The following is an 11,655-nucleotide window of genomic DNA, read 5'->3' as shown; positions in this document are numbered from 1 at the left end:
ATACCACATCCCTGGTACACCCAGGACAGTCCTGTCACCTCAGGACCCCACCCAGCTCAGCATTTGTCTGCCTCCTTTCTCTCTCAAAAGTGTCCCACTTTGGACAATACATTAAATTTAAAACTCTGGATCCTTTTTTTAAAAAAATCACTTCTCTGGCACCTATTTGTCTCCCATGAAATGGGAGTAATATCACCCACTTCATGAGACAAGCCCTTTGTAAACCCCACTAGAGCCGGAAACTCCCCCTATCCTTCCTCTGGAAGCAGCTTTCTGTGGGGCCAGTCTAGCCACACCTCTCGTGCCTTCGTCAAGCCGCGCAGTGTCCAGGTAGCTATTCCTGCAAAAACCTCTTTGATTCAGAGGAAATAAGGCCCAGTATTGGGAGAAGGAAACAGTTGCCCCTGAAGAGAGAGGAGTCGCCACAAGTGCATGTAAGAAACAAAGGTAACCAATTCTGGGTGTTCTGAGCCTGAGCTGTGGCTCTGCCTTCTCTCTTCCCTAATCCCTACAACAGACCTTTGGCTCCTATACAACCGCCTCTCTCTTTCCCTTCCTTCCTTCCTTCCTTCCTTCCTCCCTTCCTTCCTTCCCCTCTCTTTCTCTGTCTCTCACACATGCACACATAGTCAGGAGTTCCTTTTGGCAGGGCTTTCTGAGCTTTTCTGCCAGAAGCAGGTTGGAGAAGTTTGCTAAGCCCTCTTGGGACAGCAGTGCAGTCACAAGAGTGGCCCTCACAGTTAGAATGGTCCCTGCCCAACTGAGAGGCCCAGCGACATGTGAGTGGTACATTCCAACTATGCACACAAGTCACTGTGGATTTACATTTTCATCCTCGAGTCAGGGCAAGGGTTCTGACTATGTCCACTGAGCACACTCTCAGCAACCAGCAAGCACTGGCTATCCCTGAGCAGGTGGAGATCAACCCTGGGATTTGGATGAACCCTGCTCTGCGCTTGTCCTCATCACCTAGAGGAAACAGATGTACCCAAAGCAGAGCCACCAGGGACCGGCTCAGCAGCTATAGGACTGGGGAGAGGCCAGGCTGCGATCGATTCTGATTCCCCTGGAGTCTCACCTGGGTTAAGAATCTGTTCTTGGAGATTTGTCAGAAGGCCCTCCACCCACTCACCTCTGTATAAGTCATTCCTGAGTCATTCCTGGACAACCCAAGTCCCAAGTCTGCAATCCATGGCGATCCTTGATTCTTTACCATGGATGAAGCGGCCCTGCACCCATTTTAGTATCGGTGTAAATAAATAAACAAATAAATAAATAACACAAAAACAAAAACTCAAAATAAGATAAGGTAGAAACTTCCCAGAGATCCAGCTGCATAATTCAAAAGAACCATGAGGCTTAACAAGATTTCCCTCAAAGTTGAACTCCAGCCTTCCTTGCCTTTGTTTTCCTTTGGCAGTTACCACATGCCAGGCAATAATCTAAGTGTTTGACATGCATTAGCCCCGCTTTGTCTGAGCAAGCTAAGGTGACCGCTGGGCCATGGCAAAGGCAAGACCTGTCCTTGGGGGGCTGGGGAGTGAGGAACCTGGCCAGGCAGAAAGGTGTGGAAGGGAGAGGTGGGGAGGAGAGGAAATCTAGCCTCAGGGTCACTCAGTCTCCAGGCAGCAATACAGATTCTAGATAATGTCCTCCCTCCTCCCCTAACAGCTATGGCCCTCCCCCAACCACCTGGGCCCCTGACGCTGGTCCTACTCAGAGGCCTCTGCTTGCAGGGAGGAGGTGCTCAAGGCTGGATGCCTTCCCCAGATGGGTGCCACCCACCACCCCCACTCCAACACTACACAGGCAACTTTTCGGGACTGATTGGATATGTCTCTAAAGTTCATTAGGGGGAAAAAAGTGTGTGGGTCTTGGATTACATCTTTCTGTAGAACTGACAAATTGGTAATTGTATTCCCAGAAAAGCTATTCAATATACATGTACCCACACGGAGCACTAATGAGTGCCCATACCATAAAACACTCCTTACTTCCCATCACCTCACACAGAGCTAGGCCACAGGACAGAAAGGAGGACGCATGAGCCTTCATACCCACATTGGCAGTAGCTACCAACAGACTCCCTTCTGAATTCTTGACCTCTGAGATTCCAGCTTTAGCTGTTCTGCAGACTGAATTCACCCTAAACCTGGTCTTTTTCCCATTTTTCATTGCCTAATGCAATCTCCATCTGGACCTCCTGGCAGCCCTTCTCTGGCCAACTCACCACACAACAAAGGAGAGAGCCCCAGGTCAGAGAACCAGGAGGCCTGGCTTCTGCCACCAGCAGCAGGTGACCCTGCATAGGTCCTTTTGGGTAGCTACACCATCCGTGTGTGTGTGTGTGTGTGTGTGTGTGTATTTATATATGAGAAACTACTCGGCGCTCTCTTCTGATTCCTAAAGGAATCACCCATCCTCACTTCCCTTCCCCCTTCCAAGAATCTCCTCCATGCTCTCATGCTACTAACAATGCCTCGTTCTTCTCCCAGCACATGAGCACAAAGTGTCAGTGTCCAACTTGATGCCTTTCTCTCTCCCTCAAATCCAGTCAGTCATCAAAACCTGCAGGATTTCTGGACAAGATCACTCACTCTTCATCTCTATTGCCACTGCCCTGATTTATACCCGAAGCTACCTCCATGGGTTATTCCAATACATTTTTTCACAGGAAGTTGCTCCTTGGCCCTCTAACCTGCCCTTCTCAGCCCTGAATCCTCCTGAAAGCAGAGAGTTCACCATGTGTTTTCCACACCAAAAGACCTTCAATGTCATGGGAAGAAAATGTCAATTCCTTAGCTTCAGAGTTCAAGGCCTTCCCTGACCTCTCCCCAGCCTAAGACGCCAGTCTCACCTCTCCCAGTGTCCCCTCCCCACCCCACCCTCTGACTCTAGCCATGTGGGCCACTCCTCACTGGGCTTGTCCCAGTCTTTCAGGTTCTGTTTTCATTTCTTCCTCATCACCTGTGCAGAATAGCCTACTCTTTTCCCCTTTTACGGAGGCAAACGTTGCAAAAGCAGCCAGCTCCAGGCCCATGGTTACCACAAACTCTTCCTGGACATCTGCTAAATGTAGGGCTGCCCACAGGTGTCTGGAGTGGATGTGAACAGAGACATGCAAATAAAGCACCTCAGTACCGTAGCACAATTCTCCAGCTGATGATACATGTACATACTAGAGAGAAGGGTAAAAGTGCTTAGAGCTGGGGGCGAGGGGAGGCGCTTCAAGAGTTTGATCTGCATCCTAAAGTTTTTTTTTTATTTTTTAATGTTTTATTTATTTCTGCGAGAGAGAGAGAGGCCGCATGAGCAGGGAAGGGTCAGAGAGGGAGACACAGAATCTGAAGCAGGCTCCAGGCTCTGAGCTAGCTGTCAGCACAGAGCCTGATGCGGGGCTCGAACCCACGAATCACAGGATCATGACCTGAGCCAAAGTTGGACGTCCAACCGAGTGAGCCACCCAGGCGCCCCTGCATCCTAAAGTTTTAATAAGAGTTCGTTCAGCTCACAGAGCAGACAAAGAGCTTTCCAGGAAGAGCAAACAGTGTGTGCAAAGACAGAGAGGCACAAAAGATAGGATCTCTTGAGCTACTCAGTTTGGGGAACAGTGGAGATGCAGCTGATGAGCTAAAGTACTGCCAGCCTTTGCAGAGCCTAGAATGCCAAACAAGGATGTTATACTTTATCATATTGAGGAGGGAACCCTATCCCATCTTGTGTAGACCTTCCATCCACAGCTACAGCACAGGACCACGATGACTACATGACATGGAACATAGTGATTAAGAGCGTAGAGCACAATGAGGGGTCAGTTCTCTGTGTGCATAAGGGCATACGTGACAGACGGAGGAAATGAAAGCAAGGATTATAGCGGAGCGCCAAAGTAAGAATTACTTAAGGAGCACTAAGTAGAAATCATAAATTTTCTGAAGACAAAGCTTGGGTTAGCAGCCCCCTGGAAGACTGCAGGGCCTTGAGGAGATCTGAGGCTGAAGCTAAACAGATTGCATCTCCCAGACTGTTTATTGAGTGTGTCAGAGATAAGAATGGATGTCTTGAAACTCTGCAAGGGCAAGAGCTGGCTCCCAGAGTCTATAAGGGATCCAGCCCACCTGTGGGCTCTTTGAAAACTGAGACTCCTGGATGCCAGCAAGTATTGAAACTCAAGATGCATGCCAGGAAACATAAAGTGGAACCACTGTAAGGAGGAAGCAGGAAATACAGTGACTCCAGAAAAGACAAAGCTGCCAAAAGCTTCAGCCTGGTTGTGCCCACACCAAGTGGTGACAATGTCACATCTCCCTCCACCCCAAGTGTCACCTCTTGAATGAGGGTGCACAGCCTGGGAACTTAATAAATGTTTACATACCTCATTAGTTGCATTCACATTAACTTTTCCTTCTTATATTTTGCAAGAGAGGATCTGCCAGAGGATTTTAAGTAGGTAAGTGTCATGAACAGGTTTGTAATTCAGGAAAGAAGAAACAAATCTGATGGCCACGCTAAAACCAACTTCCACATTTTATTACGTCAAATGGTAGAGCCTAAAGGGCATGACATTCTTCTCCAAAGCTGAATTGTTTCAGAATCATTCCCCATCCTCACTTCTGGAAGCTGTCTGGTCAGTCTGAAGACAGATACCACATACTCCCTGGCCCTTCCCGCCCACAGATTCTATCTCTCCAGAGCTCTCCCACCTGTCCCACTCACTGTCTCTACTCTGGTGGATTTTCAATGTCCTAACTGGTCCCTCCATGCCAGGGTCTCTCCCCTCCACTCACTCCTTCCCACAGCCACAGTGGACTAGAGGAGGCCCCACCGTGGCCTTCATTAGAATCATCCCTGGAGGAATTTGGGAACACCATCCCGAACCTACTTCATCCAAATAGTTTAAAAGCTCCCCAGGTTTGCAAACCATGGTCCTTAATCCTTGCCATAGATAGAGAAGAGGGCCACCCTGGAATGTGTTAGAAAGCAGATCAGGTTCCACCCTGACCTAGGAATCAGAATCTCCATTTGAATTAAGAGCGCCCTCGTGATTCTTAAGCTTGTTAAAGGTTGAGAAGCTCAGTTCCAAAGGGTTGCCTGACCATTCATTCCACAAATATTTACTGAATTTTCTCCCTGTCTGGCTAGGGGTTGGGAGGGTCAAGGGCCAAGGTCCGGGACTTTGAGAAGCTCATGAAACCATCAGTCAGTCCCTTGATTAAAACCTGTCACTGGCTCCATGCTTTCTAAGTCCAGACTTCTGCATCTGGCCTTCATGGCCCACTGGGGCCAGGTTTCATCCCTGTCACCAGCTTTGCACTCGCTCTGGTAGCCCAGTTAGACCACTTGCCACTTCTCAAGACTAGCTGGTGCTTGCCCTGCCTACACAGATCTCAGCCTAGGTCATGCTTTACCTGCCTCTGCCCGGAGACACCCAGGAGAAATCCTCTAAGATCGATCACGCACATTACTCCTTTCTTGAAATTATCCCAGATCTTCCCTGCTCAGGTGAAAGACAGGAATTCCCACAACTCTTTGCTCTTTCCTCCTTCATAGCATTTGCCATTCGACTCGGTCTTAAAACTAGCGCACCTGCCACAGCGACCCCAGTAAAGAAGAGATCATGATTCTCAGTTTGTCTCCTCAGTAGCAATAAGCTAATAACTGGCACATCATCTAATTTCTAACTAAGAATAATAATAATAATAAGTGTATGAATAAAATCATGGATGAATGCAGTAAGTGAGAAATGCTCTACTCTCTCTCCTTTCCGACTTCATAGTTGTTTAAATATGAATTTAAGCAGAATATTAGTGGGCTGCCTTTCAAGCTCAAAAGAGAAATAATCTCAAAATCAAATAATATTTTGTGTTTTCTAGATACAAATAACAAAGACTGAACATCTTGAAGATGAATTTTGTGCACAGCCAACTACCTTCCTGTAGTTGGGTGTTTAACTTCACAAAATGCAACATACAATCTGGAAACACTTCTGATTTGTATTATAATCAATTAAGAGACTGGGAAAGGAAAGAGACAGACGAAGAGAAAGATAGGAAGTAGACCAAAGTATGGAAAGGGAGACAGACCGATAACAAATAACCAGCTGTTCTAAAAGTAAAAATACAACATGCTGGATTTGTTTTTTAAGAGGATTAAACACTAGTTAGAAAACCTGTTTCAATCCTGGTCAAACTTTAGAAATTCTAGCTTTTAAATACATAATCTTATTTTCATTTGAAGGAAAACTGCAGGTCTGGAGTTGGGATGTCATGAGGGAGAGGAGGAGCCCACTTTAAGTAAGACCGTCCCCATCTGGCAGTCTCCTGGGACTGCAGGGCCTTGACATTTTGATACATATGTTGCATTTTTGCAGTTAGAGTATAGAGTAGGTCTCAGTCAAGGCGTTGCATCTGACCACACTGAACAGATATGCCTGGGCAAAGAGACCCTATGCTGCCCGACCCCCTTGTGCTCTCTAGATTACTCCGATGCTTCAGTGACATACCGCACAAAACTGAGGTGACTGACCATCCAGCGCATCTCCAGGGCCATGCTGGCACCTACAGGGGCGAGGATTGTCCATAGATCCCTGGCAGGGTTGCGTGAAAATTCGAAGCAAATCCACGGGAGTTATACCCTCCTCCCAGCCTCCTGGCCAGAGAAGAGGCAAAGCGTTCCTGCCCTCGCGTCTGGGACACGCTCTGGGGCCCTAACTGGCACTGACCCCCACTCCTCCAGTGGTTTTTGAATCTGGGGGCTTTCAGTTAGCTAGGCAATGTACCCGCGGGGGCTCCCGGTCCGGAACGCGCAGGGGGCTTGGGGCGTGGGGACAGCCCACTGACCTGGGTGCTGGGCTCCTCTCCGGGCGGCTCAGGTGTGAGGGCCGCTCCCGTGTCCCTCCCACCTCCGAACATGAGAGCCGAGAACCGAGCTGCAGGCCACTGACCCACCGACCAACTGACCGACCAACCAGCGTACCGAGCGGCAGCGGCCGGGTCTGGAGCCCACGTGACGGGGGCGGGACCCACGGGANCCCTGCCAGCCCAGCCGCAGCCCCGCCCCCTGGACGGCGCTTCGGTCCACAAGCCCCGCCTCCCAGGAGACCACGCCCCCGGGAGCCCCGCCCCACTCCTGTCACCTCCCCGCCCTGCACCCTTCCGGCCCCGGAGAGACCAACGGGCGGTTTCTGGCTCTAGTGCCGTCAGTCCCCTGGGCTTCTCCAGCCCTTCAGCACCATTCGTTCCCCGGACGGAGGAAATGAAAACGAGGAACCAGAGAAGCAATTTGTATCCAGAGTTGCAAAGAGAGAGAAGCCACAGAAAAACTTATTGGAGGCACACCCAGAGCATAAACCCTTTGGGCGTCCGGGCTTTCCGGACCTGTGGGATCTAGTCCAAATTGAGGTTGGCCTGAAGGCAGCCTCATTCCCTGTCTCTGATCAACCCGTCTGGACGGCTCTGCGTCCCTCTAGAGTCCGGCTGCGCTTGAACCCCGCGACCTGGGGCAGAGGTCCCCCTAGTGGACACTTTGAGCCTGGTCTTGTGAGCAGCGAAGGACAAGAAGCCCTTCTCTGTGCTCAGCACCAAGAGGAGGGTTCCGTAGGCCCAAGAGCTTTGCCGACCTCCGACCACAGGAATGGATTCTGGAATCAGGACAGGACTGGGCCTTGGGAACTTAGTCCAACACCTTCCCCTAGTGTATGGCCTGAATCCCCTTTGGTTGTGCTGCTAGGTTGTTGCCTTGCCTGGGCCTCCCAGGACTGGTTGCTCAGTTCAGCTGATTAAAATCCCTGTGGGCCGCAGATGACATCTACACCACAGACTCTGGCGTAGTCCCCAGCCCTGGCAGGAGTCACTACAGCCCTGGCCTCAGTTTTTATCTACGTTTCTACAGGCTGGACAAACTCCATAGGACACATCTCTTTTCAAATTACCCTGGTGGTCTGAAATTACCAGTGTGCCCAGAAGGCTTTTACATGTGAACAGAACTTAAGCCACCCTTGCAAATATGAGACTCTGGTCACTGCAGGAACCTGGCCAGAAGCAGACCAAAGGCAAAGCCAGCAGAGGAAGGCTGGGGCCCACAAGAGTTGTGTTACAGCAGGACACCCTTCAGTTCTTTCACTTCCTTAAAATAGCAGCAGAGGCTTTTGTAGACCTAGGCGCTTCAGTTCACATGAGTTCGTGGGTGTTTCCAAATCCCACATGTTATTGCCCCAGCAGACACACTGCCCTAGCCTCAGCTCCTAGTAAATGCTAGTCTGTTCTCAAGACTATTTAATTTTACTTTTAAAAATGGTATAAGCCACTGGCTCTCAAGCTTATTCACACTCCCTAACCAGGCTGTGGGAGGGGGCTTTATAAATACAGCCTAGGTCCTACCTCCAGAAGTTCTGGCTTAATCCTCTGGGAGTATAGCCTAGTATCAGAATTTCTTTTTTTTTTAAAAATATATAGTATCAGAATTTTTTAAAGCTCCTCAGGTGATTCTTACAGGCAGTCAAGTTTAAGAACCACTGCTACAGGTCATAGGCACTTTCATCCTGACTAAACTCCAATAAGAGACCTCAGAGCTGAACAGTTCACCCAAAAGAAGCCCAAGATACTGTCCATGGGCCTGAATGCTTTGCTGCCCTGGCTCCCAGGAAACAAAGTGACACATTAACACAGAGAAAATGTCTTGACCTAAAAGAGTGATTCTAGCTGTAGGTATTTAAAATGCTTGGGTGTGTTGTTAGTGGCAGGTGCAGCCTACAGAATTGTCAAGTCAAAGCATATCACAGATGAAAGGCAACCGTCCTCGGTGCTTCCAAGGGAATTATGTGTGTGGGGCTCACATATAATTCCACTCACTGATAATCCCATGCTACCCTCCTCCAGAGGCAGTCCCTCTTCCTTATCCCCATGAAATAGGTAATGTCATTTTGCCCGCGGAGTAGGTAATGTCCACAAACCCATGGAGTAAGGAACATTGCCATGCTTTATTCATACTTGCCTCATTCCACAACAGATTGGGGCTCTGTATCTATTAGAACTATGGGTAATTGTGCTGTATGCATGGGGTGAGTAATTCCATTCTGCCAGAGATCTACTCAAATGCTATGAGGAGTGGGGGTGGGGGTGGGGGAGGGTCTCTTCATTGCCTATGGTCCCACCCTGAGCTTGGCAGAGTTGGCCAAACAGCTGCAGGCACACAAAGCCAACCCTCTCATGTGACCAACCTGGGAAGACAGAGGCCTCAGCACATGACACAGACGGGCACCACAGCCTGTGCATGTGACCCACACTAGGCTGAACTGGACAAACACGTGGGAAAGATTTGAAGAAGACCCTCTGGACAGGCACAGCTGCCCTCTGTCACCTGCACCACTTGGCATGCCTGCTGTGACAGAGAGCCACTTGCCTGCTACCTGGCTTCCATCCAGATTCCAGAATCTTCACCAAGGGCCTCAGTGTGTTGGGGAGCTTCACAGGGAATCCCAGCACAGATAGCACTTCCTGAGAGCCTGTATGTCAAGGGCATGTAGCAAATATAACCTGATGAGGGTTATTTGCTTCGTGTCAGTTTTATTGTGTTTCTAGCAAGAAAAGAGACACAGAGGAAGGTAAAACAAGATGAGGCTACAGGTGAGGTCCTCACCCTTAGGCTGGTTTTCTGGAGGAAGTAGCTTTTGAAGGCTTATAGGAAGGTTTTGTGCAGACATGAAAAACAGCCAAAGGGGGCAGACCATTATTTTTAGGATGAAATGATGAATGTACAGCTTACAAAAGGTTTGGTGAGCAAACATGCATTTCCTTGGGCAATGGAAAGACTGTGGGATTTGAAGTACCTTCCAGCCCTATTTTCATTTTGCGGTTGTGTTACTTTGGCTCACCTCAACTTTTCTCATCTCTTAACTGGCAATTATAGACTTCTGCATGTCTCAGAAGAAGACATGGGATGGGGATTAAACGATGTCCATAGATGCAAACACTTTGTAACGGGCATGTGGTATTCACATGTGAATGGTTTTGCTTCACTATTGTAGCTACTCAGCTTGGTGGAGAGGCAGAGCTAGGGAAACAGAGATTCAACATCAGGAAGAGATTGATTGTATTTTATGGTCCAGTGACAAATGGAAGAATATCGACAGGCATTTATGAAAGAGGAAAGAGCTTCAGGAAAGGCCAGGAGGGAGGCCAGGAGTACTAGAAGGTGGCCTTCATTTCTAATTCCTGGCTGAGGGGAGTAAAGAAAAGGATGGACATACACTAGATCAAAATGTGGAAGGCCTTGAGAAGGCCTTGGAAGACCTTAGAGCCAGCAGGTTTGGACGGGTGATGGAAGTGGAAAATGTCTGAATGACAGACTCTCATCTAATGTCTTGGAAGATACCTCAGGCCACAACATCCAGGGAAGGATGCATATGCAAGCCCGCTTCTACACCCTACGCCTGTTTTGATCAGAGGGATACGATATTGTAAAGGGGCTATGGCCTCAATGTTCTGGAGAGCAGCGTCCGCAGCCACAGCGCTTTCCCTCCTTGCTGTAATGTATTACTCCCGAAGTTGCTTTCTCTTTGTCTTGACTTTGTAAATGATCTGGTTTCCATCATTCCAGGCATAGAGCTGCTTATCTCTGGGGTTATAATGGATCATGGAATGACTTCTTGGTCGCCTGGGGAAGAACAGTTTGGGCAGATCCTCCTCACCGATAGTGCCCAGCGGGTCAAAGACACAGGTGACACGATGAGGGCCATGGCCACCAGAACTATAGACCACATAGAGAACCCCGCACAAAAGGAATGCGGCTTCGGCATCCTGGCTTCTGCAGGGGGTGTCCCATGAGTGTTCCACTGCCAGCGTACCAGGTTCAATTTTTGTGAGAACCAAATGGCCGTAGATACCTGGCCCTGAGTGGATGGCCCAGAGCCCATGCTCATCCACAGCCAGGTCAATGTATGTGGACGGGGAGTGCTGATAGACCAGCGCTCTGCCTGCCCCTCCCGGGAGGAGCATTCGATCTTCCACAGTCCTCTTCTGCAGATTATACTTTATTATCTCATTGAGAGTCCCTTGGTTGTGAAAAAACAGAAAACCTTTGTGGATCACGTGGCCTGTTCCCTGCCAGGAATGCGTTAGGATGAGCTTCCGCGGGGCTGGCTTGGTGCTATCCTCTGTGAATGCCCGCATGTTTGCAAATTCCCACAGAGTTTTGTTTCTGGATCCAAGTAGGAAATAAACCTTCTGGGAATTGCTGGCAGCATCTTTCATCCAAGAGCCGTGTGTATCCGTAGTCTTCTTCACTATTTTCAGAGACTTTATGCCCATCAACATGTTGTCACAGCCTGGCCAAACAGGAGAAAAAGGAGAGGAACTTTGTAAACATGAGATGTCTGCTCTTCTCACAGATTCCTTTCCCCCTCTGCTTATTATTGCATAGTTTGTGCACAATATAACATTAGTTTCAGTGTACAACATAGTGGTTCAACTTGTCTATATGTTAGGCTTGCTTACAGGAAGTGTAGCCACCATCTGTCACCATACAGTCCTATGACAATACCATTGACTATATTCTTATGCTGTGCCTTTTATCCTCATCACATTCATTTAACTGGATGCTGTACCTTCCACTCCCCTTCACCCATTTTGCACCCCCCCACCCCCCAAAATACTAGTTTGA

At 48.9% G+C, this 11,655-nt stretch overlaps 2 protein-coding genes across 4 annotated transcripts in view; both read right to left on the bottom strand.

Moving 5' to 3' along the window:
* Positions 1-6,971, bottom strand: part of PPFIBP2 (PPFIB scaffold protein 2) — a 147,827-nt gene extending 140,856 nt beyond the window's left edge. For all 3 annotated transcript variants that reach the window (XM_077772828.1, XM_077772830.1, XM_077772831.1), the window contains exon 1: positions 6,837-6,971. The gene's annotated coding sequence lies outside the window, so the exon portion shown is untranslated. The remainder of the gene's footprint in view (positions 1-6,836) is intronic.
* A 3,098-nt stretch (positions 6,972-10,069) lies between these two features.
* Positions 10,070-11,655, bottom strand: part of OLFML1 (olfactomedin like 1) — a 25,570-nt gene continuing 23,984 nt past the window's right edge. The window contains exon 3 of the mRNA XM_077772889.1: positions 10,070-11,320. Coding sequence (XP_077629015.1) covers positions 10,530-11,320 — 791 coding nt within the window. The 3' untranslated portion in view covers positions 10,070-10,529. The remainder of the gene's footprint in view (positions 11,321-11,655) is intronic.

This window comes from Crocuta crocuta, unplaced genomic scaffold (assembly GCF_008692635.1).
Source record: "Crocuta crocuta isolate KB4526 unplaced genomic scaffold, BGI_CrCroc_1.0 scaffold382, whole genome shotgun sequence".
Classification (NCBI taxonomy): domain Eukaryota; kingdom Metazoa; phylum Chordata; class Mammalia; order Carnivora; family Hyaenidae; genus Crocuta; species Crocuta crocuta.
Note: the sequence above shows the minus strand (reverse complement) of the source record. Positions and strands in the feature narration are given on the sequence as shown.